General features: G+C 45.1%; 1 protein-coding gene across 11 annotated transcripts in view; it reads left to right on the forward strand.

Moving 5' to 3' along the window:
- Kcnj15 (potassium voltage-gated channel subfamily J member 15) overlaps positions 1-26,113 on the forward strand; it is a 40,893-nt gene extending 14,780 nt beyond the window's left edge. For 4 of the 11 annotated variants that reach the window (XM_029544447.1, XM_029544450.1, XM_029544451.1 and 1 more), the window contains 3 exons: positions 18,060-18,240; positions 20,111-20,196; positions 22,907-26,113. In XM_029544447.1, the coding sequence (XP_029400307.1) occupies positions 20,127-20,196; positions 22,907-24,045 (1,209 nt within the window). In that variant the 5' untranslated portion in view covers positions 18,060-18,240; positions 20,111-20,126 and the 3' untranslated portion in view covers positions 24,046-26,113. Of the gene's footprint in view, positions 1-7,333; positions 7,819-8,476; positions 9,679-14,976; positions 16,110-18,059; positions 18,241-20,110; positions 20,209-22,906 lie in introns of those variants that run through there. The other 7 variants (XM_021209636.2, XM_029544448.1, XM_029544452.1 and 4 more) reach the window with 6 other exon arrangements.
- The last annotated feature ends 821 nt before the right edge of the window (positions 26,114-26,934 follow it).

Below are 26,934 nucleotides of genomic sequence, written 5' to 3' on the forward strand. Positions count from 1 at the left end.
GCTCTTGTTCTGACCCTTCTCTGGAAAGTCTTCCTCCTGTGGGTTCAGGCAGCCAGCAGGCTTGTATCAACCCCAGAATTCACTGTTTCTTCCACATTTCTCCTCCCAAGCAGCAAGTCCAGAATCCTTCCCACTTCCAGTCACCCATCACCTCTTCACATATAACAATGGTGTGAATTTTACCTGACGGAAAACCAAGATGCAGGTCAATCTAGACTCATTCACTGTTCATCCAAACTCAAAATCCTCCAGATAATCTCCCATGGCCTCAGTCCACCCAGCTGCACAAACCTTCATTCTTCCTGCTCAGTGAAAGGTAAATCTTCTCAGTTTGACTTCCATCCACGTATAAGATTTAATACTAGGGTATCGTCAGCATGGTCTTCTTCTGCCTTTGTGGTACCCCAGTGATTTGCAACCAAATAGGCATTAGAAACAAATTAAGAGCTTTTTAAAAATGAGCAAGACTTGGGTTCAAGCACATGCTCCTCCTGAAGATTCTGATTTGATTGGCTTGTGCTGGAGCCAAGATATTGGCACATCTGAGAAGCCCCTGTGTGGTGGTTCTGTGCTGTTGAAAAATGCCGGTGACAGATGAACCCTATTAAACAGCCAAAGGAGAATACTGAACATTCTTCACCAACCCACACTTCTGCCTGGTGATTTCTCCCTTGTTAGCATTTTCTTCCTCCAGTTTCTTCTTTACTATAAGAAATTTACAAATACTTTTTTGACTCTTTGAATTGACACTAATCTCACTTTCTCCTGGAAACATCCAGTCTTCTTTATGTACTCATTCAAGTGCACCCAGGCACTATGTCAGACACAGGCAATGTAGATGCGAAGACCAGATCCTTGTTCTTGCTCACAATCTTTTGGAATAAGTGAAACACATGAACCAGGGAATATTGAATTTTATCATGGAAATGGATAAGCATCCATGAATAAATAAGAACTATTTCAATATGAAGAGATCTGTTGTGCTGGGTATAAAAACAATGTAATATCCATCATCTCCTCTAGTGAATGGTATGTGTTTGAATGTTTGAACCTCATCACACACATCCTTATATGTTTAAAAGGCCAAAAAAGTGCTAAATTCTTGCAGAATGAATGAACAAACAAAAGAAATGATGTTTTGATGACTAGGAATAATTGGGAAATAATGGAATTTCCAAGAAAATAGCTCTATAGCTCAGAGTTTGAGCCAAGAGTAAGATATCAATGATGATGCCTCTAAAAGTTGTTGCTTTTTCCAATGTAAACCTCTAACCAAACACATCCAACATTCTTGGCAAGAGGACCTACCTCTGAATGTGTACAGGCTCCCTCAGTACACCAATGGCACCTTCAAGAGTGTCCAAGTCAAGACAGGTAGAAATACATTCCTCTTAACTCAGAGGACTTTAACAATGAAGACTCACTTCTCAGAGAGGTAGAACAGTGTTCAAGCACATACCATTTCAACATCAGCAACTTAAAAGACTTTGCATGAATGGTAAGGGCCCAGGAATCACTCATGTATTCTTAGTCATGCTTTTGATGGTCATTCATATTTCATCTTACAAACTGACTAGTAATACATTTCCTGGTTCATGTGTTGACATATTACTAGAGTCATGAGTCATAAAAACAGATATGGAGACCTGGCTTGTGCCAAGGGTTCGGCTGCTGAGAGCACAGGATGAACTCAGCCCAGCCTATGTCCCTGAAGGGTGGGTTCCCTGCCATGCAGAAGGGAAGTGCACAAGGCTCTGGAGCATCAAGCTACAGGAGTAAGGGTGGCGATGCCACACTCCTCAGTTGTGAATGGGAAGAAGGATTCTTCACTAACTCTGCGCTGGGAGCCAGGGAAAGCAAGCAGTGATCGCAGCTTAAAGAGACATGGTATCACGGTGGCTGGTATTTCACACAAGGAAGGCAGTAGGGCAAGTGGAAAGACAAGGTGACCTGGACTGTAACAGGCCCTGAGAGCAGCTCATGCTCGTTAAGTGGGGATGATAGAGAGGCAACTCCGGAGATGTGATCCAAATGGTAGGGAAACTACAAAAGACCCAAACTAAGGGTTCAGAAGTTCAGAGTTCATTAAAAAATGAGGAGCAGTGAGGCTTGACATGGGGGAAGAATGGGGTGGGAGGCTGAAGATCCCAGCCACACACAGGTCCTTGCTTTTGAGAAATTGTTTTTGCATTTTAGAAACATTGGTTATAATGGGGAGAGTGGTGTGAAGCGAGGCCAGTTGAAGCCAGAGGAACAGCAGGCAAGATGTTAAAAATGATTTGCAGAGAAGCAGCACAGGACCTGCACCAGGATAGTCTCAACAGAGCAGAGGATCAAGGTTGGAAACAGCATCATGCAGGAGATAAAACTGGAGATGACAGGGCTGTGGATCCTAAGGAAAGGAAGCTGGGATGGACTTCTCTGGCTTGTGTGAGCGAGGCTGTTCAGAGAACATCAAACGTGAGTGGCTTCAGAGGAAAGGTTTATGGCTTCCCCCCAACCCTCCAATAGCTCCGCACTATACCCTCCGGGGAAGGCTGACATGTTCCATCAGCAAAGAGGACATGTGGTACAGAGGCAGAGATGCCAGGCACATCTGCCTCCCCTTTCAGCTCCTAACTGCGGTGGCTATATGGGAACATTCATTCTGAGATTCTGGACAGACTCTCCTCAAGGTGTACTCGTGTTCCTTTACTTTTATTCACGCCGGCATGTACCCAACACACACCTCAGCCCTGCTGTGTCCTGGCCCAGGCACAGGTAGTAGCTTATGATCCAGTGAAAACCCTCTGGGCTGTGATGGAGGGAGGGCTGGCTTTGGAGTGAGACAGATCTCAGTCTAGACATGATCTCAGGCTAGCTCTTTATCTGAGCCACAGTTTACTTATGTTTATCAGAGTTTCACCAGTCATTCTGAAATTTGGAGTTAAAAGCATCTATACTATCAACACAGTGCTGGATGCATGTACATTCCTGAGTCTGATATTTCTAATTACCTTATTAATATGGGCATGAGAGCAAGCAATTCCACATACTGAACTAAGTATTTTGGAGATAAGACACACTGTCAAACTCAGAGGGAAAGCACTGAACCCATCACCGCCTGCCTACAGCGATCAGTGAATCAACACAAAATCTGAAAAATCAGGAAAAGAGAGGGTTTTTCAGAAGGGAGTTGTGGTAACAGGCATCACTAGCCAACAGGACCAGCTCATTGGGACAGCTGTGAGTCACCCAGCTTGTATAATCAGCAGACTGAGGAATGGTTAATGCCAAAGCTAGAAGATGGGGCAGCAATGGAAGGGTCTCATAGCCATGTTCAAAGGCTCAGGAATGAGGTTTTGACTAATGGATTCCAGACACTGCTGAACTAGACAGCAGATGGCTTCATGGGAACTGTCAAGGTTTTTTAAAAAAGATTTATTTATTTCATTTATATGAAGAGTACACGTAGCTGTCTTCAGACACATCAGAAGAAGGCATCAGATCCCATTACAGATGGTTGTGAGCCACCCTGTGGTTGCAGGGAATTGAACTCAGGACCTCTGGAACAGCAGTCAGTGCTCTTGACTGCTGAGTCATCTCTCCAGCCCATGCAGAAGATTCTTAAAGAGAACTTGAGACGGGAACCTCAAGTGTGACACTATTGTAGCAATCAAAAAAATACAAGGTAGTTTGTTTTGCACTAGAATATTCTACTGAGAGGACATGAAATGTTAAGTGTGCAAAGTAACTGTTAAAATGCAAGTGTTAAAGTGTAAGAACATGTAAGTCTTAAAATGTAAAGTATAGAGAGTTCCACAAGCAAAACTTGAATGTGCCACACACACCAAGCACTGTTCTGAATCTGTGGGAGTGAAGAGCCACGGAGCCACACCCTGCTGAAGGCTATTGTCTCCCCCAGTTCATAGATCCAAGTCTGTGGCCCAGACAGCCTGAGCATGGCTCTCCTTGCCTCTACTTCTTACACTGTGTGCCAAGGACTGAAGTCCTTGCTTCTATACTGACATGTATGGTTCCCTCCTGGTCACACCTTCTTTAATAATCTAGTACAACTATTTTCTAGAACCACAGCTAGGCAGATGGGACCTGCCACAGATGCATGTTTGAAAGGTCAGGGGTAAAGTTTTGACTAATGGGGAACCCAAACGTAGACAGTTGGGGCTTTTAGGCCAAGTGAACAGAAGCTTCACTATGTAGAACATTCTAAGAGGAAGATGACTTGAGATAGAGACCTCAAGTATGAACCTGTTGGGGTTTCACAAGAACTACATACAACCAGAAATGAATTGAAGTATGCGGAAGTATGAAGAGGCACTGGCAGCGGCCTAGGGATCACCAGGTTCATTCTGTGAAACTGACTAAGAATAAACATCTGGAAAGGACAGAAGACTGACCGGCAGAGACAGCAAGACAGCTCCCTTCAGAAGGATCCAGGACAGAGAATTTACTAGGCAGAGTCTGTTAGGTGTTATACTTAAAGCCATGGTTCCCCCCCCCCCCATCTCCCTTACTGGCCGTTGCTGAAAGAAGGCATCTTGGACTTTCTTTATCTCACTGTCTGTTGGTCTGGCAGAGACAAGACCAGCAGGAAGAGGCAAGGATACAAAGGGTGGGCACTGCCAAGGTTTTTCAACCACAGTCGCATTCCCAGAACTACCGCCAAAGTTGGGCATCTCGTCTGCTAATAGGGCTAAGAAGTGATCCTAAGAATGTGGGTGCTGACAACTAGGTTTTCTTTAAGTATTTATTCAATTCAACTGGTAACGTTATTGTTCTTCCACCACATCCATCGCTCTCCGCCTTTGCCCATTTTAACATCACTCTCTGATGTCAGATGGTGGGTAGAATTCTGCTAGGTTGCCTCAGCTTCTATAAACTGTGGCCCTAATGTAGGTACTTAATATCATTGTTCATAAAACCATTTCCATGGCAGAGCATATACTGTATTTAAAACTTACATGTAGGCCTTGGGTGTAGCTCAGATGGTTAAATGTTTGCCTTGCAAGCATAAGGACCTGAGTTTGATTCCCCGGAGTTTGAATCCACATAAAAAACCAGGTGTGGTAGCTTACAGTCTCAGTATTGGGAAGGCAGAAATGGGGGGGGGGATCCCTGGGGATCTCTGATAAGGATAAGTATAAGTATAACCCACTTATACTATTTGGCAAGCTCTAGACCAATGAGAAATCTTAAAAACCAAGGTGAATGGCTCCTGAGGAACCACATGCAATGTTGTCCTCTGACCTCTATGTATACCTGCACACAAGTGCATATGCAACTCCACACGCACATACACATGAGAACAAATCTTTTTCATATTGCAAGCTGACTCAGAAATTAAGAAATACATATAAACATGACAAAAGTAATATTTGGAAAGCTGCAACAGGACACATAAACATGAACTGAGAGATTTGATTCATTCAGTCAATGATGCTGTGTGTTTATGTGTGTGGTGTGTGTATGTGTGCATGCACTGTGTGTCTGTGTGTATATGTGTGTGCTGTGTCTATGTGTGTATGTCTGTGTCTGTGTATATTTATGTATATGTGTGTGTGCTGTGTGTGTCTGTGTGTGTATGCTATGTGTGTCTATGTGTGTGTGCTGTGTGTCTGTGTATGTCTATGTGTGTATGTGCCTCTATGTATGTATGTATAGGTATGTGTGTGTTGTGTGTGTGTGTATGTGTGTATGTGGTATCTGTGTATTCTGTGTGTGTGTGTGTGTGTGTGTGTGTGTGTGCCTGTGATGCTTCTCTCATTTTGAAGGAGGAGGACCTGTGTGCCCTCCCTGCAGTGTGAGTCCTCTCATACAGTTGTGCAGAGAATTCTGGTCAGAGAGACCAAGCCAGAGCAGCCTGCCATGACTCATCACTCCCAGCTCGAACAGTGTGACCAGGCATGGTCAAGACCTCAGTCTCCAGCTATGTTCCCCTGAGGAAAGCACTCAGATCTGAGCCAGCGCTGGAGGGAGTCGCTGAGTCCAGGATCCCTTTGTAACACTGCATAGTGCTGTGCAAATGATGCCTTACCCGTTCTCAGAGGGAATGCCTTCTTCTGCCCAAGGCTCTTCCTACAAGGACAGATGAGAGAGCTGGCCTTTGTGTCTCTGTGTCAAATGTATGGGATGGACTATGCATCTCTTGCATGTTTGTGGTAATACTAGTAACTGCCACCCCCAGGAGAAAAGGGGAGTCAGTCACTCAGGGGCCACTCGGGCTCCTTCCTGTTCTGTTTGCTGTGGTTGAGGTGGGGACCCGGCCCACTGCTACACAATGGGAGCTGTGGCCCTTCAACCCTAGTTAGCATCATACAGGGGTTACTGGGGGCTGAAGATCCTTAGTCTTCAGCTCAAGGATTTCAGAAATAAGAATTTGATGTTAAGTGATCCCTGGGAAATGTGTGCATGTCTTGAAATGCAATGTTCATTGGTATCTAATGCAATGGATCTACCAGGCCTGGTAGCTTGTGACTGTAATCCCAGTATTCAGAAGACAGAGGCAGGGGGAACACCATGAGTTCAGTTCTGAGTTCACTCAGACACAAGCTCTGCCCACATTGGTCCTCCCTCCCCTGTATGTGTTAAGCTTTCTCTTTAGCATTAGTGATTTAAAATAGATTAATGGCTGGGTCTCTACCAAGCCCTCTAGCTCAATCTATAGAGAACTTGCTACACGCACAGTAGGACCTGGATTTGATCCCCCAACCCCCCATAAAATAAGCTGAGCTGGTGATATGCATCTGCAATGTTGGTGCTGGGAGGTGGGGACAGGGGGATCCCTGAGTCTTGCTGACCAGCCCAGAGGGCAGAAGGAGCATGTCTCCAGGTTCATGGAGACTCTATGTCAAGACATAAGAGGAACAGTGATTGAGAAAGACATAGATCATCAACTTCCAGGCTTCATACACATATGCACACACATGCACCCATATACCTGCATGCAACACACAAACAAGCACACAAAGACACACACAAAGACTCACACAGAGACATACACACACACAAGCACACAATACATACACAGGCCCACACATATACACACACATACATATACATACATAAGCACACACAGACATATAGACACAGGCACATACATACACACAGACACAGACACATAGACACACACATACATACATATACACACACAAGCACACAGATACACACACACATACCACACATACATAAACACACAGAGACACACACATGCATGCACACACATACACACAGACACACATAGATATAGACACATAAACACAGACACACAGAGACGCATACATACACACAGACACAGACACAGACACACACAGACACACACACACATGAGATAGATAGATAGATAGATAGATAGATAGATAGATAGATAGATAGATAGATAGATAGATGAACTGAAACCCATCCAGAACATGTATAAAAGGCACATTCCAGATCATAGTTCTACAGTGGCAGGGGAAGTTGTTGTCAGGAGTTGCTGGCAAAGGAGAGAAACAAGAGAAAGCCTGCCAAGAATCAGAGCTGACGCTTCAACTGGGTTATGTGGAATGAATAGGAGTTTGCAAGAGGCAGGAAGGGCTCTGGAACAACTGGACCTGCCTGAGCAAGGGCAGCAAGCAGGATTCTGCTTTATCAGCAATCCCTCTGGGCCAAGTACAAACTCTTCAGCCAGTTAGACGGAGCCTTAGGCTAACATAAGAGAATAGTCTTCACTGCTCACTGCAAACCAGGCTCCTGGATTTGAACAACTGGGACATGTCTGAGAGTAAATGATTCCACAGAGTTGGCTATGGCAGAGTGTGGAAAGTTTCTCAGCTGGACACTGTAAGTACATCTCATTTACAGTAATATCTGGACAGCTTGAACATGAGCCATGCCAGGGAAATTGAATTTTCAGATTAATGGCATAAAATGGAAAATCTGGTCGGAAGTCCTTTCTGATTGTGTTTCTTTTGAAGAAATGAGTGCTGTTGGCATTTTAAAGCCATCTCACTTTAAGCTTACCTGGAAAGACACACAGGGGGTGGAGGGGAGAGAGAAAGGAAGGGAGGGAGGGAGGGAGGGAGGGAGGGAGGGAGAGAGAGAGAGAGAGAGAGAGAGAGAGAGAGAGAGAGAGAGAGAGAGAGCTGTATTCTTGTGTTTTTTTTAAAGACATATTAATGCATACCTGTTATCCCAGCACTGGGAGTACAGAGGCAGGGGACTATCACCACAATTTAAGATGAGCCTGGTCCACCTTGTGTGTTTGAGGCCACGGAATGAGACTGAGACCCTATCTCGTCCTCTCTGAGGTCTCCTTTCCCTCCGATCCATGCCCCGGCCACCTGTTGACTCTACAGGGAATCCGTAGCTCACAGGTTCCCACTTCTCTCAAGCATCTAGCACCAGCCTGGTCTATACATGAGACATTTCGTCTTGGATGACCGGAAGTGCTAATTAAAAAGGATGCCAGCATCTAGGTTGCCAGATCATTCTCCATGGTGTCAAAAGCAATCTCCCAGAAATCAGGTTAGATCTTGTATTTTCTTTGAATAAAACCTAAGGAAGATCCCCATTCTCCGGAGACAAAGATGTGGCAGCTCTCAAAGAGCCTGCCCACAAGGCCCTAATTCTCCCCTGTTCTCACCTACACACCCTCCCTCCTTGATATCCACCTTACCTTCTGAAAGGCACCAAGCTACGCGTGTCTTTGCTAGAGTCAATGCTTACCCAACTTGAAGTTCTTCTGTTTCTTCACTTCTTGGGAAACCTTCCAGGAATCCCAGACAAGAACACGCCATATGTCCATGTTCCATCTTCTGACCTCGACTCCTTCCCCAGCTTACTCACAGACATCTTTGAATTGCTGTCTAATCTGATGCAAGGTGCCACTTCCCTGTCCCTTTCTAAGCTATAGGAAACCAAAGAGAAAGTGGCTTATATTCACTGCTGGGTCTCACACAGCAGCATTCAGCACATAGTAGGTACACATTAAGTTCTTGCTTTAGATGAACAAATAGTGAAGAGTTAGAGTGTCTTGAGCTGTGTGTTTATAGATGCTGTAGATGATGGTTCTTGTGGACTTACGAGAACTTTGTAGACCCAGAATAGACTTCTCCACTCTTGCTTTGTAAATGTAATTTCCTTTTGTTGTGTTTCATTTACTGTGAGTTGTAACAGTCAACTCTCACGAGATCCTTGGTAGGCAGATGGATTTTAACTTCTCACAGTCTTTGGAGTGCAGGGAATATCATTAGTTCCATTCTGTACTCGAGGACACAAAGTCTCAGGGGTTAAGAATCTGTCCAAAGTCACACAGCTAGTGTCGATAGGAATAGAGTACCCTGTGCTTCTTTACACAACAGTGACTCTGAAGAAGCGCTCAGTGTATCTTTAAACACAGAGGATGTTATGCTCAACCTGACTTCTGAAGGAGCAGTGGGATGAGCTAACAAGAGAAGAAAGGAGGACCTTTGGGACAGAATCAAGTGTTCCCAGACACGGAGCCCTGAGGGCACTGAGCTGTTTTGGAAGAGGCAAGTCAGGCGCCATCCTAGAGAGAGCAAAGCTTAAGTGATCCTGAGCCTGGGCTGCGCAGCAAGCATGGCTTATAAAGGTACTTAGGATCTGCCTGTTGCCATCGGAGTCCCTGGAAGGTTTGTGAGGATGGCTGCCCCACGGGAACAGGATGCTTTCTCCTTCCTGGTAAGAGCTTTGCTGCAGCCATTGTGATCTAAACCCGTGTGGCACCATGTGGCATGCTAACTAAAACTCTGGCTTGCAGTTCCTAGAAATACCACATAATACTATGAAGACCAAGGCTGGCGTACATATCTCAGCTGTTTTCTGCCATTTCCTCCTTTGAGTCCATGTCAGAAGAAAGGGTATGGGGACTTCTAGAGAGGAGAATGTTGGACTGCCTTTCTTGAGTTTCATCCCAACTGTGTGGATACTAATACTGTTCACAACTAACATCAGCGTGTGTCATCATGTTTGAAGGAGGATTGATTTTGATTTATTTATTTACAAAAGGTTTTTGGTTACCTTTATAGTGTGTGTGTGTGTGTGTGTGTGTGTGTGTGTGTGTGTGTGTGTGTGAGTGCGCGCGCACGCGCGCGCATGTGTGGAGCTCAAAAGACAACTTGCAGGAGCTGGTTGTCTCCCTCTATCATGTGGGTCCCATGGATTGAACTCAGATTGTAAAACTCTCACTCTATAGCAAGTGTTTTACTTACTAAGTGCTTAAATGTGATTTAAATTATTAAGAAACCATGCTATCATTATAAAAGAAAATAATATATTAGGTGCCCGACTGTGCCTTTGAGGAAAGTAAATCGAGAAGGTTGGACTAAGTTGGCTGGTTGACATTATGGTAATTGTTGCATTTAGAATGTATAAGCTTAATTTAAATCCAGATCCACCATGCCTGGAGAACTGAGGAGGGCCAAGTACCTCAGATGAGAGGAGAAAGGGGAGATGTCAATTTCAGTGACTTCTCAGTAGAGGTACTTACTGTTTCCTTCACTCTCAATAGGTACATCAAACCATAGCTGTATCAGCTCCAGCCGTGACCCTGTCACAGTAACAGCCATAGGCAGCTCACTGCTACTTGGTTGGCTTCCCAGAGATCTTAAATGTATACTTCTGACCACTGTACTTCAGACCAATAGCTTTTATAACTGGAAAGGAAGCACACTGACTTGCCAAACTGTGAGGTCAGTGTTTTACCAACAATAATGCAATGCTGCCTATGCCCTGGACCGCCCGCTGCCCGACCCTACTTGCCCTTGCGGGGTGGAGGTGAGGTGGCAGGGGATCAATAGCACGGACTCCAGGGGAAGTGAGAAGCACTGTAGCAATCTTGTTTGGAAGCTGCTGCGAGCTCCTTTGATACCCTCCACCCATGTCCCACTGGTCCCCAGAAAGCATCTCTTCTAAACAGCAGTTCCCGATTGGCTGGCATTGTCTGCACCAGCAATCCTTGGTCTCTCAGGCAGTCCTCAATTAGGTCCTCCTGCAGGAGATGTCTTCGCGGCTGTGAGGCCCCCGGTGTTTATGCTGAGGCAGCCTCGCTGTTCCCCCTGCATTGTTTTAGTAATCTACGTGGGCTGTCCTTATCTACTTAAAAATTATATTCCAAGAAAAAGTTATATTCCAAAATTATATTCCATGTGTCTTTCTAGCTCACCCCCCGCTTCCCCCCCAAAGACCATACTACAAAAAAATGGTTCAGAATCCCTGAACTGATTTGTTGAAAATGAGACCAGGGCTGGGGAGTGTGGCTCAGTTGGTAGAATGCTCACATAGCATGAGTTAAGTCCGAAGTTCACTCCCTGGCCACTTCACAAGCCTAGCATGGTGGTGCATGCTTGCAATCCCCCAAGCAAACAACAGAGAAGTCTTGATTACCAGCTTACAGGCTGTTTCTAAGAATTATGCAGGAAAAGGCTGTACCCGGTCCCACAGGGCCATAATGACTGCATTTGTTTTTAGAGTCCCTAGTACCAGGATGGTGTTCTAAGAACGCTGCATATAAAACCTTGTCTTTATGTGATTTGGACTTCTAGTCTGCTTTTTTTTTTCCCCTAAAGATTATCAGATTTATCCAATAAAAATGAGGTGGCCATGCTATCTGTATGTCTCTACATGAGACATATATAGAGAATATGTATAAAAACATTTTAGACCAACAAGGAATAATTTGGGTATATGAATATTATTAAGTATTAAATATCACCATAATTATAATAAAAAGTATTTGCTATCCGTCTGAAATTCAAATTTAACTGACCATCTCGTATCATATCTGGCAACCCTAATACAACCAAAATTGAGCCACCCACCCTCCGGCTAATAAAGTACAGATGGCTTTAGTGTGTGTATTTCCCCATTTACTAATGGAGATTAGCTAACTGCCGAAGGGCTAAGATTCTGGTTGAACATGGAGGTATTTTGAAATTAGAAAACACCCGTCACTCAGAGATCACGTGTGGGCACATGCTTAAGAAACAGATGACTCAGACATAGTCCAGGTCCTTGAAGTGTGTTGTCTTCCATGTGAGGGTGTCAGTGTGAACTGTGCTCCCCCGAGACCTGAGAGCTCTAGTTTCCATATCACAACAGACATGTGGTCAGAGCCGGACTAAGAGTGAGACTGGATTGTGAAACGTTTTGACACGGGTCCCGCTTTTAAATAACTTGGTTCCAAACCAAGCAAGAGTCAGTCATTTCCTTTGTCTGGTGTACGATTCCCATTAGGATAATAAAGACCAGGAAAACCCACAACGGGAGGAAGTCCATCCCCAGTGACAGGTGAATCACACTGAGGTCCATTCCTCACCATTTAATCACTCAGATCACAATCACATTTTATTTTGCCTTTTTAAAAAAAAAAAAAAAAAAAAAAGGAAAAAGAAAAAGTATCATAAGGCCAGAAGAATAAGACACCACATTTAACAAGGTGTTTTCTGTGCCTTGGTCACCTTAAAGTGAAATAGGCACTTTTGGGTGGTGAAAGTCTCTCCACACAGTGGCTTCATGAGGGAGATTTGTTTAGGGGATCTCAATCTGAAGTGTTGCATCTATATGTTATTTAAGGACACGTGGTGAGAAGAAAGTGCTGCCCACTCAAACACCCTCCCAGTCATAGGAAGATGGAAATTAAGGGAAATCGACCCGTTGGCTTCACGCTTCCTCCTCGAAAGTTCTGTCTGCACCCAGTTTTCAGTTTGATTAAGTAAAACACACGATATAGAAAATACTTGTCTCCCCTCCTGGGCTGTCTGAAATACCAGAGCTTCCCCTCCGACTTACTTCACCACACTCAAATCAAACAAGCCCCATGGCTCCTTCTCTCCTTCCTGCATCACACAGAGCCCTGTTAATCCACCTTCTCCTCTGTTTGAATTGATCTAGACAGGAGCGGCAAGTGAGCCCGTGCTAGCCTCTTAGAGAAGCACCTTCCCTGAAGTGAACATTTTGGGTTAGCACATTTAGGGGAGTTAACATAACACCCTTTGCCACCTTCTCCCTGCTCCCAAGATGTAAAATTTCCTCTTTTGCCTCACAACAATGCGTGTCCAAGCCACACTGTGTTTAAATGGGAGGATATGCTTATTATCCACGGTCTTCGCGTGTTGGAGCATGCGAGACCGAGGGCAGTAAACCAAAGGAGATTTCCACTTGCCTTTAGCTGCTGCGAGTTCTTACTCTATAAGAACGCCCGCTATTATTAAGGAAGAATGTTCAGCTGAAGTTGGTCACTCGTAACAACAGACAGATGTATAATGTTTTATTTGGGCTAGCTAGCTCTCCTGCAAATTAAGAGCCTAAAATTAAACTGTCTTTACAAAACTACGCAGCAAATGATAGCTCTGACTACTCTAGGGCTTAGATCCTGAGTCTTTGCCATGGAAAATGGAAAAGTCTCTGCTGAGCCTGGTATCTGTTTAGACTTGTCATTGCTGGGGAGAGGAAAGGCTGACGTTCTATGGAACGGAAAAAAAAATGAGAAGGAATCTATCTGCACTGAGAAATAAGGGTATAACTATGCAAGCCACATTTAAAGATGGAAAAGGACTTTTAAAAAAATACTTATGGAATTTGAAAGAATAATAGTGGAACAGAGACATAAGAAGGCAGCTAAATATTTGACCACAGAGGCAAACGGGTTCCTGACAGGGTCACATGGTATGTGAAAACGGAGGGTTAGTCACTGAAGGAACATCTGTTGCTTTCCCTGTGGGCAACAGGGTAAAGATTAAGGGTCTCCAAGTCACTAAGCTGCCTTTGCAATCTTTTGGGAAACTGAGTTTCTTTTAAGTCTTCAGTTCTTGGAAAGCACCTCCAGAAGTTTGGGCTTCTTAGCTCCGGGGTGGGACCCTCGGCCCTGTGCTTCCTATGAGCTCTTCGAGGGAGGCTGGTACTGCAGCTGAGGGACAGAGTCTCCTCAGGGTATCCTGCCTTCAGAATCCAGTGAGGTGGATAGCTCATCTCAAGACATTTCTTTTTTTCTTTTTTCTTTTCTTTTCTTTTTTTTTCTGTATAGCCCTGGCTGTCCTGGAACTCACTCTGTAGACCAGGCTGGCCTCGAACTCAGAAATCTGCCAGCCTCTGCCTCTCGAGTGCTGGGATTAAAGGCATGCACCACCCTCAAGACATTTCATGTTAACCAGGAGTGACATCTGCTCATGGAAGGTTCTGCTCAGGTGTGGTGTGAGGGACTTTCAAGCGTGCCCCTCGTGTCACCGGAAGTAACACTTGGACCTGCATAGGCAGAGTCAGGGAAGGGTGTGGCGGCAAGCACCTCTCTACATGATTCTGTAGCATTCCTGACTACAGGACTTGTAGCAGCCCGGCTTTGGCCAGCAAACACCCCAGTCGGCATCCTACAAACGCCTTTAATAGTCTTTGCCTGAATCATGCTTGAGCCAGTTCCAACCATCCTATCTCTGCAGGGGAGGCCTCCAGAGGTCTTATCCAGTATGGAGCTGTGATGGATGTTGCTGTACAAGGAAGGGACTTTGAGTGATTTTCAGTTGAGTGTGCCCTCACCAGCCTCTCAAGTGCTTTGTTGGTGTGGTCCCTTATTTGCTAAGAGAGTCCACTTGAGCTTCTGTTCTCCTGGACAGCCCCATGTAGTACAGCGAACCTCATCAGCTTCCTGCTACGACCCCACCCTGTATTCTCCATATTCTCTGTAACTTGTGTGTAGACCCCAATTCTCCAAGTGTGACTTCAAGGCTTGCAGCATTACCACACGGGGGCTTAGACCTTTGGACGTCTGGCTCCACAGACATGCTCCTTCTTCCAGAACCCTCCAGGGGTCAGAGTGCTCAGAGACACATAGAGTCTTTATCATCTGGAAAATAATAGCAGTATCTGGGTAGATATGGCAGAAGATGATTAATGAACTAGAGAGGGCTTTTTATTCTCTGATAGCACAGTCATTCTGTGTGGTTTTCATCATGAGCCACCAGGAGAGGACAAGTGTCACTGCACCCTCATAATGGCGTTGTAGCTAGAGAGCCAGTGCCAGGGGCTGACAGAGGCCAATGCCAGAGGCTGACGGACCTGGTTCTCTGGCCAATATCTTCTACTGGCTTTATGTATGTGCATAAGTTATTTAATCCCTCCCATCTTAAGATCCTAATTTAGAAAATAGATTTGCTTTTCTTCAACTGGTAAAGAGAAGGATAGAATAAAAAATGATGTTGCTTTGAAATGTCCGCCTTCTGAATCCAACAGTCGGTATCATAAAGATAAGATTATAGATCACCAAGCCAAGTGATCCACAGATCAAAAGAAGGCTGGAATGGAGGGGTGGACCACCTTCTCCTGAAGGGTCACCCTGCACCTTGTATTTAAGTGCGGACAGATGTGTCTGACCAGGTCAGACACATGTATCTTCCTCCTGAAGTTTGGTTAGACTTAGATTATTTCTATGTTCCAAGTTCTCATCCTAGACCAGCATTTGGAGTTCACATTATGACTATTTCAGATTTTTAATGTCATTCCTTTAAATTCCATATCATTTAGACTAGCATACAATCCTAGTTACCAAACCATAGTCAGGGCTTCTCTGGTTCTAGTTTTCAGCAGGCTTCATCTCTGGAACCCAGAACTCCAAAACCTCCATGACTCACACAAGCGTCCTCTCTCACCTGTTACAAGTTAGCAGTTGCTCTTGTCATGGTCCAGCTCTGGACGTCCTCCTCCTCCTCCTCCCCTGCACCAGAATAATGAGGAACTGAAGAGCATCCCGGGGCAAGACCTCTGCATGAGTTCAGTGCCTCTGCTTAGGCATGGTGAGCCATTGCCACTCACGGTGCATGAAAAAGTCCCATGACCTCCCCACAGAGGAAACAGAAACACATTCAGCTCAAAGGGGCAGGCCTAGGTAAGGATCCTTTACAAGATCCAGCAGAAAAGTGGGACTAACAGGAATCTATATCCAAACACACGCCATCACCAAAGTCTGACACAGTTCTACCTGCAGAGACCACAGACAACTGGCTTGTGAATATGCTGGTGTGTGGGGACAAAGCCACTGGAGTCCTACCCTGTATTGGTGAAGTTAAGAACCGGGTCCAGAACTCAGCCAGGCTTTGAACTGAATGGGAGGTGGTTTTGAAGAGGTGAGAATTTGGTCCAAGACTATAGCAAAGGTTCCCTGATGTGTCTGTGTGGCCTATCACAGGGTCCAAAGGACAGCAAGCCTGGCTGGGTTTATTTTCAATTACTTTTAAACCCTCTGAGCTCAGTGAACCCTGAACAAGTTCTTGTTAAGCACTTTTTTTCCTACTTAATATTTAATCCTGTGTCTACTTAACATGAAATTTAATCTACATAATCTTTGGGCTTGTAGGTCATCAAAAATACCAGTGTGTCAGAAACAGCTAGTACCCAAGCTTTTCATATCAACAAGAGGTTAAACTCTTGTCAGAGTTTAAGTCGGAGCCTTTGCGTTGGTCCGGAAAAGCAAGATATAAAGTGATTCGGGTCTCATTCCCCACCTGCTCCCAGCCCTTTGAGAGGACATGGAACAGGGACACCAGACACCTGAGGAAAAGCAGGACACTGCATTCTCAGAAGGGGAAACCTGCAGTTTTTTTTCTTTTTTTCTGCCATCTTGTTTGTCTGCCACAGAACACATGATGTTTTCCCAGGATAAAAACAGAAAACTTACAAATTTCAATAAAAAACTAATTTCAAACTTTTAGAAAGTCCTAAGGCTGTGTTAACCAGAAGGGGGAAAATGATTTCCTAAACGAATCTGTTTCTCTTAAGACAGTATCTGTGGCAGGAGGAAGATTCTATTTTTGAGAACTAGAAAAAAAGGTACTGTGTAAATAGGTGTGGGATAGCAAAAATAATGGGTGAAATTTGTTGTGAGAGTTAAAAATATCTCTGTACTTAGTTTTTTCTAGAATTATTTATATTATAGCAAAGTACATATTTAATACAACATATAAATAAAACATTTATACAATTAGTGTAGATTAATTTTAGAGTTATTGGTACTTTACAAATAACTAATATGATATATATTTAATATACATTTTATAACATTTATATATTTGGTATATATTTTACTATATATACATATATATATTCTATGACCTATATGACTTATTAATATCTGCAAAATAGATATAAATAATATGTCACAGTTTTGACTAGAATATCTATATATTTCTGATACTAAAAGCCTCGTCCCTGGCTCTGGGCACTGGGAGTAGCATTTTACCTACAAGGATGATGGAGTTGGATATGCCTAAAGAAATATGCAGGCACATTCAATACCTGGGCAACAGTATTACTCAGGATGCTGAGAGAAAGTAGGGTGAGCAAGATGCATCCTAAAGAAATGGAGCTGTACATCCTACTATGGTTGAAACAGCACATGCCCCTAGAGCAGCAGTGTCACATGGGATCCTGTACATCCCACCATGCTGGAAACAGTGCATGTCCCCAGAGCAGCAGTGTCACGTAGGATCCCATCAGCCATGCACATTGTCTGACTTTGAATCTTCTGGTTGGTTCTGAGGCCTGAACCCAGAGTCCTGCCAGGCCAGTAAAAGGTGTGGCTCAAGGAGCCCAGCTCTACCCTGACACAGCATTGGGAGCCTGAATGAGCCACTTGTCCACAGCCCCTCTTTGAGCATATGTGGTAGTGTTCTGCTTGAAGGACTGCAGTGATGCGTAGTAAAGGTCTCACGTGGCAAGCTCATGGCTGAGGTGTGGCTGCCATCTGAGTGTTGTATTAGCTATGTGGATTCCACCGGCCACTACTGTTACCCAGGGCTTTCTGACTTGATTGTGTATTACTACATTATTTTCATCTATCTGCATCTTCTGCACTTTGTATGCTTCCTGCCCGTGACATGCTTCCTCTAATTGGCCACAGCTTCCTGGTTGTTTACTTTCAGCCAAGGATAAGACCAGTGTTCTCTGCCTCCTTCCCAGATCCTCCATCCTCACACGGGACCCATCTCTCTGACAGAAACTTTTTTTTAAATTCCACTTCCTGCCACCCTGCTCATTTCCAGCGCTGCAAACACAGCTCTCCTCTGCTCTTCTTGCAGTCAAGTGCCTTCCACCGTGTGCCTGCTGTGTAGGTTCATTCCCAAACTGGACTTCATTCTCTCCTTGATCTCCAGAAAACAAATGGTGTACCGCAGAGCAAATGCTAAACAAATTCATGTCCTGTGTCTTCCTTGGCTGGCGGTAGGAGAGGACAATCCTGACTCGAGGACTTCAGTGAAGGTATCATAGTTCTGAGAATTCTCATCCCAACCAGGAAGCTTCAGCAGCATGAGAAACCTGGGAAACTAAATGCTATTCCCAGAGACACCCTGCACGCTTGTCACAGAGTGGTGCCTCTCTGGAGGATTAAAAGAGGGAATACCTCACAAAAGCCCATTTATCAGATCACTCATAATTAGCTTGTGGAAAACTATGGATGTCTCTTAACACTTTAGAAGATAAAGCCATGCGGATTGTAGAACCACTGGAGGGGGAAGGGGAGATAAACCAAACGTAAAAGTCTATAAAATAGGTGTGCAAGAAGCAGATTCCTTTTTCTAAATGTCATGTATTTATGAAATGTGTATGTGTGAATTTATGTGCACCACGTGTATGCAGCGCCCATGGAAGAAGAGGGGCTCCAACCCCCTGAAACTGGAGTTACAGATGGCTGTGATCTGGTTGTGGCGGCTGGGAATCAAACTTAGGTTTTTTTTTTTTGCAATAGCAGCAAGTGCTCTTAACCACTGAGCCATCTCTTCCTCCATCCCTGAGAAGTTCACTTCTTGAAAGAAGGTTGCTGAGGAACTAGAGGAAAGTCTGGGCATATTGTGAAGTGTAGAAGCCAGTGCATCAAACGGCCAAATTGGTGTGTGCAAGGCAGATCACCAGTCTTAGCAGAGCAATGAGCCAAGGCCCGTGCTCCAGCCATGCAGTGGACCCACTAAGATCTGGTATCTGTTAGGGTGAAGGGGCTAAGAGGAGGAATATGGTAACTATAAACCAGTAACTACTGTAAATAAAGGACTGATCGGCAATCTGAAGCCTGTGAACCTGAGAGAGACACGAAGGTGCAAAGGTTGATGGAGAAAAATAGAAGACAGGCAAGGTGGCTAGATGCAGAACGTGGGTAGCCAGGTAATAGACGATATGCAGATAGATAGTAGATTAATTAGTTATTTGATAGATGCTGTAGAGGTGACGCGTAGATTATAGATAGTAGATAAAAGATAGGAAAATGATAGGCGATTGTTAACTGGTTGATAAATGATTGGTACGAGAGAGAGAGAGAGAGAGAGAGAGAGAGAGAGAATTTCAAAAAAGAATTTTAAACCTGGTGTGGTGGCACATGCCTTTAATCCCAGCACTCCGGAGGCAGAGGTAGGCGGATTTCTGAGTTCAAGGCCAGCCTGGTCTACAGAGTGAGTTCCAGGACAGAATTTTAAAAAGCTCCTTAATTTTAGACCAGATCACACAGAGCACAGGATAATGGGGGTGGGGGCAGTTTGGGAAAAACACTGGTGTGCCTCCCGCAGCCTTGGGGGTGCATTGGGAAGAACACTGGTCTGCCTTCTATAACTTTTGCACCTCCTTCCTCCCCTGGCTCCCCAGCTGAGCCTTTCCCCTGCCCCCTCCCCCCAGGCTCCAGGCTCCTCTTCTAGAGTCTGTCATTCTTTGAGATGGTGTTGACAGCCCTTTTTACCTAACTCTGTGACTCAGGAGTAGCAATGCGTTTCCACAGGCAGTGGGACTATTCCAGCCTCTTCCCCTCCTGTGTGCGCTGTTTACTTCCTCTGCGCTTCCCCTTCCTGCCTCCTGCTTGGATCACTACAGCCTTGGTGGGGGTGGGTTGACCCTTCTCTCCAGTGCCTTTTGCCAATGAGCTCCCTCCAGGGGCTGGATTCCTAGCGAGGGCTGTGGTGGTAGCAACGGGGCTTCATTCTTAAAAATTCTTGGCCACTTAGCCTGTCCTGGGCATCCTGCCAGATGGCCAGGGATTCGAAGGTAAATGCCACACCCAGTGCTCTGAAGGAATCCTCAGGGGCCAGGCTGGCTGGGTGCTCTCCAGTTCTACCTGTGAACAGCACGTGTCTGTCCCTCTTTCTTTCAGGCCATAGCAGAGCCCCATGGTAGCCAGGTGGGAGAAGGGGAGCGAGGACGCGCCACCTGCCCTGCAGAGGATTCCTGACCTACAGAGTGAGTGACCAGGTAGTAAAGGGCTTGGAGGGCAGAGGGTTATAGACTGGGGGCAGGGGTTGGAGGATAGAGGAGGTGGCTGCCCTGAGACCTTCCCTTAGCTGTTGTTTCTCCCCCAGAGAGATTCTGAGCCATGCAGTTGCAGAGGCCACAAGTCCCAAGCCCTGATTGCTTGGAGGAGGCACTGCTCAGGCATGGATCCCAAAGCCAGGTGCTCAGGTTTGCAGCCAGAGCTTCCCAGAAACAGGAAGGCACACAGTTCACCCCAAGCCAGTTCAAGGACCCCAGCAAGAGTGGGGGAGACAGGAGGGAGAAACAGAAGCCCCAGGAACAAGGCCACAGTCCCTAGAATCTGAAGAGCGCCGTACAGGAAGAAGCGCCTCTTCTGTGTGCAGGACACTCATGTCTCACTTGTCCTGGAAAACCGTAAGCCCTTGTTTTGGATTCAGTGGACTGAGTGGCATGTCTGTTCCCAGCCACTCTCCTTCCTCTGTCTTTCTCCTTAAGCACAGCCAGCCGCTTGCACACTTGCAGGTGAGCCGTGCTTGTCTTTGGCAGAGCTCCTGTCACAGCCTGCGTCTGCATTCAGCATGGTAGGCCCTTTCCGAACCTCAGTGTGGTTACTTTCTTCCTTGTTATAAACAAAAGAGTGTGATCTGGGGCACAAGAAGGAACTTCCACACTCCCTGTGATGTCCCTGGCTCTAAGGAATAGATCCTAGGAAGTGTAAAGTAGGCTTCAAGAAGTTGAAGCTCTAAGTAACTTATGGTCTTCCTTTTCAATGAAAACAAAATGTGTCTTTCCAAGAAAAAAATATTTAAAAAGGCCATTTCAAGGGGTGTTCACAATGAAACAGGAAGATTTAATGGCCTGTGGCACCATTTTACATCCTGAGCAGGTGCTGGCCTTCAGTGGGGACTCTTGTTTCCATGAAGAGAGTTGCCTGCATTCATTCCAAAATGAATTTTATTGCCAAAATGTCCCTCTACCAGAAAGATTAGTACCTGAATCATAAGACAATGCATACCCATTTATTGCTTTTCAAATGGGAGATTTTTTTTCCCCTGATTCTTAAAATACCAATGAAGTACGGGAAAACCATGGCGGCCAGGTAGAGTTCCCCTGTAATGGCCAACGTTATCTTTTCCAAGGAATGTAGGAGTCATCAGTCTCCGTCAGCAGGCAGGTGCTATAAGATGCTCTGTGGCCTCGAGGCCTGCTCTTCCCCAGCTGCTGGCTGCAGAGGCAGGGCAGAGTGCTCCCTGGGGCTGAGCAGGGAGCCCAGAGCTACTTCTCGGTAGGTAGGTTTGTTTCTTTTCTGCGACTGTGTTAGATTTCTTCACTACATATCCTTTCGTTTGCTCTTAAAATAGACTCCTCCAGCTGGTTCTATTTTGATCTAAAGAATGGAGCAGAATTGTGTGTGTACCTAAATTTCACACTTAAAATGACATCGGTAGTGCTTGTCTAAGAATAACCTGCACAGCAATGGAGATGGTTTAATTACATGCTACTGGTAGGGCTTTAGCTGCTTGATAATTGGGCTTTTCCTAAATGTCATCAGAAGCAGGAGAAACCATAGATGCTAAGTTATTCACTTGGACGAGGGCGGCAAACGAACTTGCTCCAACATATGCAAGTTAAAAGGGAGGTACTGCTTTGTCTCTGAAAACTTGAGGTAATATTGCTGTACCCAAACTATTTTATGAGTAGTTGATCTGACATGTATAATTTCATATGTAAGGATAAGTTCTGGATCTGGCCAAGCAAGTTTTAAATAAATATTATCGTGATAAATCATTAAAGCTGACTGTACGTAAATGCTGGTAACATTTTTGTAAGATATTTGCATAACTTCTGGTATCATCAACAGAAAAAATAAACTTATTTTGTTTTTAGAATAAGGCTTTGTGAAGGTGCTAATTTAATCATCATGACTGTCATAGTTCTTCTTTACCTAATCATAAATATAGAATTACCCAGAAAGGGGCAATCTCAATTAAGGATCTGCCTCCACCAGGCTGACCTGTAGGCAGGTCTATGGGGCATTTTATTGACTGATGATTTATGTTGGAGGTACCAGCCCACTGTGGACAGTGCTGTCCTCTAGAAAGTGGGCCTGAGCTATATAAGAAAGGTAGTTGAGCAAGACAGAGAAAGCAAGCCAGTAAACAGCGTTCCTCCACAGTCTCTGCTTTAGTTCCTACCCTGACTTCCCTCACAAAGACTTGTGGCCTGAAGTCCCAGAGACAGGAGCCTGATACAGCCGGTCACATCCTACCCATTCTGGAGAAACAGAGCACAGAATACATGGCTGCTTAGCCCACTTTCTCTACTCTTGGTAGAGGCAATCAGCTGCAGAATCATGGTACCCCGACTAAGGAATGGTTCCACTTATAGCGCACAGGTCTTCCTACCTCAACTGATGGAATCATAAAAACCCACCATAGACACACACACCAGTCACCTTGATCCAGACAATCCCTCATGGAAACTTTTTTCCCCATGTGGTTTTAGATGACACTGAATTGACGGTTAAAACTAACTGAAAGACACCAAGAGACAACTGTATATTTAGTCTTATGGCACATGGTAATAGAACCTAGTCATTGCTTGTGGTAGGAGATCAACACCACACTACTGTAACAAAAGGGTTCTGCTACTGCTTTTTCTATTCTGGACGTCACATCTTTCTTTGTGATTTCTTTAGGTGGTCCAAAGATGGATGCCATTCACATTGGCATGTCCAGTGCTCCACTGGTGAAGCATACCAATGGGGTTGGACTCAAGGCCCACAGACCCCGAGTCATGTCGAAGAGTGGACACAGCAACGTGAGAATTGATAAAGTAGACGGAATCTATTTGCTCTACCTCCAGGACTTGTGGACAACCGTCATCGACATGAAGTGGAGATACAAGCTCACCCTATTTGCTGCCACCTTTGTGATGACCTGGTTTCTGTTTGGAGTGGTCTACTATGCCATAGCCTTTATTCATGGTGACCTACAACTTGGGGAATCTAATTCTAACCACACACCCTGCATTATGAAAGTGGACTCTCTCACAGGAGCGTTCCTCTTTTCCTTGGAATCTCAGACAACCATTGGCTATGGGGTCCGTTCCATCACAGAGGAGTGTCCCCATGCTATCTTCCTCTTAGTTGCCCAACTGGTCATCACCACCTTGATTGAGATCTTCATTACGGGGACCTTTCTGGCCAAAATTGCAAGACCCAAAAAGCGAGCCGAGACCATTAAGTTCAGCCACTGTGCTGTCATCAGCAAGCAGAATGGAAAGCTGTGCCTGGTCATCCAGGTGGCCAACATGAGGAAGAGTCTCCTGATTCAGTGCCAGCTCTCCGGAAAACTCCTACAGACACATGTCACCAAAGAGGGAGAGCGCATTCTCCTCAACCAGGCCACTGTCAAATTCCACGTGGACTCCTCTTCCGAGAGTCCCTTCCTCATCCTGCCCATGACCTTCTACCACGTGTTGGATGAGACAAGCCCCCTGCGGGATCTCACACCCCAGAACCTAAAGGAGAAGGAGTTTGAACTGGTGGTGCTTCTCAATGCCACGGTGGAGTCTACCAGCGCAGTCTGCCAGAGCCGAACATCTTACATCCCAGAGGAGATCTACTGGGGCTTTGAGTTTGTGCCTGTAGTTTCTCTCTCCAAAAATGGAAAGTATGTGGCTGATTTCAGTCAATTTGAGCAGATCAGGAAGAGCTCGGATTGCACCTTTTACTGTGCCGATTCGGAGAAACAGAAGCTTGAAGAACAGTACAGGCAAGAGGACCAGAGGGAACGTGAGCTGAGGAGCCTCCTGCTACAGCAGAGCAATGTCTGACCTCGGCCAGCCTCTGGACATCTCCTAACCAGGGCTCCTCTCCAAAGCAATGACTGCCATGATCATGGGATGGGTGACCCTGCTACCAAATCACACAGACGTTCATGGCCATCTTCCCCTTTGTTCTGATGGCTAAACAAGCATTTCTGAATATAAAAAGATGTCTTCAGAATGCCTGATCAGAGGTAAACACTCAAATTCAGATCCCCCCCCAAAAAAATGGAGCTATACATTAAAGAACTGCGTGTAGGAAGATGGAGAGAATTCCCGTTGGAGGGCAGACACAGCAGTGCTGACAGTGAATGACATGTATGTCTATTCAAGAACATCTGCCTATAATGCAAAGTATTTATTTAACCCACCCAACAAGGGCATTGGTGGCTGAGGTCTGAGGCATAATTCACTATTTGCTCATAGCACTGCTTAAGAACGCACTCCTTCTCATGTTCAAGTACATAAGTTTTTATTTGCAATGAAGGTTAACTGGAGATGACCAAAAAATGTTGGGAAAGCAGGGACTTAAAGCTTACAGAATACAGTCGTTTTATTTTTACATTCTTCCATAGACTTTGTGTGGAGCGAACATCATCAAATCAGGAATCAAGAGTTCAGAAAATATGTCCATCTCTTGATTCTATGGTCCCCTTCACTTCTGGAGGAAGCATGTACTAACCTCTTTTTCCTTTAAAATGTCCTTCACAGACAAGCCAAATAGCACCATTTAGAGACATATTGGCAACATGCACAGCCGGGTTTTAGCCAGGCTTCTAGAAATATCAATGTTGCAGGCTCTGAGTAATGTTTGCAATGTCATCGGTCTAGATCCACATGGAAAAAAAGAGCGTGTGCGTTCCGAGTCCACGTGCCCTCCAGGTCTGCCCTCTGTCAGCGTTTTCAGTCAATACCTCCCTCTCTCTGCAATCTCAGCTTTTCCCTGGGGACATACCTTGGCCACAGAGAAGTTGCACAGAGTTACTAATGTCTTAAGGAGACAGTTCTCTGAGAGCTGTGACTGTCACCGTTGTGTTGATTCATGGACTAAAGACTACAGTCACAAGAGAAAACTGAAACTGTGTCACAAAGAGGAAGTCTGCATAGATGCTGCAGTTTGCAGCTCATGACACAGAGAAGAGGAGCCAAGGGAGAGAGGTGTCTGTGAGCAAGAGGACCCTTTGTGCAAGAGCCTTGACAAATATGTAATACAACTCAGTGTTACAGGGGTAACATTTTGCCTCTAAAAAATATGGGAGTATAATGCCTGCATTTCATCAGGATTAAGCAGGCTAAGATTGAATAGATAAACACTGTGTGCTCATTTTATCAGGACAAACTAGAAATTCACTCAAGTGCCATGTAACCATGAATGTGCAGGCAATACACACACACACACACACACACACACACACACACACACACACACGCTCCTGGCTCTGCAAACACAATACCAGGCATGTGGGGTCAGAGGTCACAGAGGTCACACTAAGAAAGTCTACCACAGTTACCCTCATGTTTATCTGTTTAAGAAAAATGAACACTTGGGCCCAGAGAAACTGGAGAGACGTTAGCTGGGATCTAGCCGTTACTGTGAACAAATGCACACCCAGTCACAACCTTGAGTGACCACATTCGCAAGTGTCTTTCCTTCAAACAACAACAAAATGTGGAAATAAAATCTTTGGGTTGGAACTGAGCTAATGTAGTGAGAGTCTGAGACCCACGGAGGAAGTTTGCAGAACGATTTCTATTAAGGAAGATTTAGGGCTGGAGAAATGGCTGGGGGGCGGGGGGTAAGAGCTCCAGTGCAAATGCCCAACACCCTTGTAAAATGCCAGGGGGGAGTTCACAAGCCTGTACCTGCAGGATCATGGGGAGCTGAAACAGGGGGATCACTGGGACTTACTGGGTACCAGAGAGCTCCAGGCTCAGTAAGACACCCTTTCTCAGGGGAATAAGGCAGACAAAGGACAATGACCTACTCCTCTGGCCTCTAGGCACATGCATGCTCTCCCCACCCCACATACCAATCTCTGTCTCTGTCTCTGTCTCTCTCTCTCTCTCTCTCTCTCTCTCTCTCTCTCTCTCTCTNTCTCTCTCTCCCTCCCTCCCTGTTTCTGGCTCTGTCTCTCTCTCCCTGTCTCCCTGTCTCCCTGTCTCTCTCTGTCTCTGTTTCTCTCTCACACACAGAGAAAGAGAGAGAGATTAAATCATTCAAGAGAATTTCCTATTCCTTCCTGATGTCATGGCAGGCTGTGTTAGTTTTCCCCTTTTTTCGAACTGTTAGATGTTTGCCTGTTCAGACATTAGTCCCTTTCACTACTAATCCTGTGTATTTGTGTCACATATTACAGTAGAATCAATAGGAAAAATCATGCCATGAGGGTGTTTGTGGTGGCTTTTCTATTGTTTTATGAAATTCCTCACCCAAAATCCTCTTCGGTGGCCATCTGAATCTGATTAATCCCAGTAACTCAGCTTGCTTCTGTTGTATACGGTACAAATGGTAACATGTCAGTCTTAAAATCATCTTTGTAGAATCACCGAGCATATTCTATTCATCCGGATTTGGAATATCTGATCATTTGAAATTTTTTTGTAATGCACACAAGTATATTCCGTGCCTTCAAAACCACTGTATGGTCCAGGTGTGCTGGTACATGCCTGTGATCCTAGCACATGGGAGGTGGAGGTACCAGGATCAGGACTTCAAGGCCAGCCTCGATGACATAGTGCCTCCACAACACGAGCCCCTCTAACAAAATATGTAATGTTTAGGTCAATAAATCATATTGTAACATAATGTTTAGTAATTCATTCTATAGGTGACCGGTTTGAAACTTAACATTTTTCAGAATCCCTTAGACGTTATTCTGAATCACATATTCTCATGCT

The sequence above is a fragment of the Mus pahari genome, chromosome 12 (assembly GCF_900095145.1).
Source record: "Mus pahari chromosome 12, PAHARI_EIJ_v1.1, whole genome shotgun sequence".
Taxonomy (NCBI): domain Eukaryota; kingdom Metazoa; phylum Chordata; class Mammalia; order Rodentia; family Muridae; genus Mus; species Mus pahari.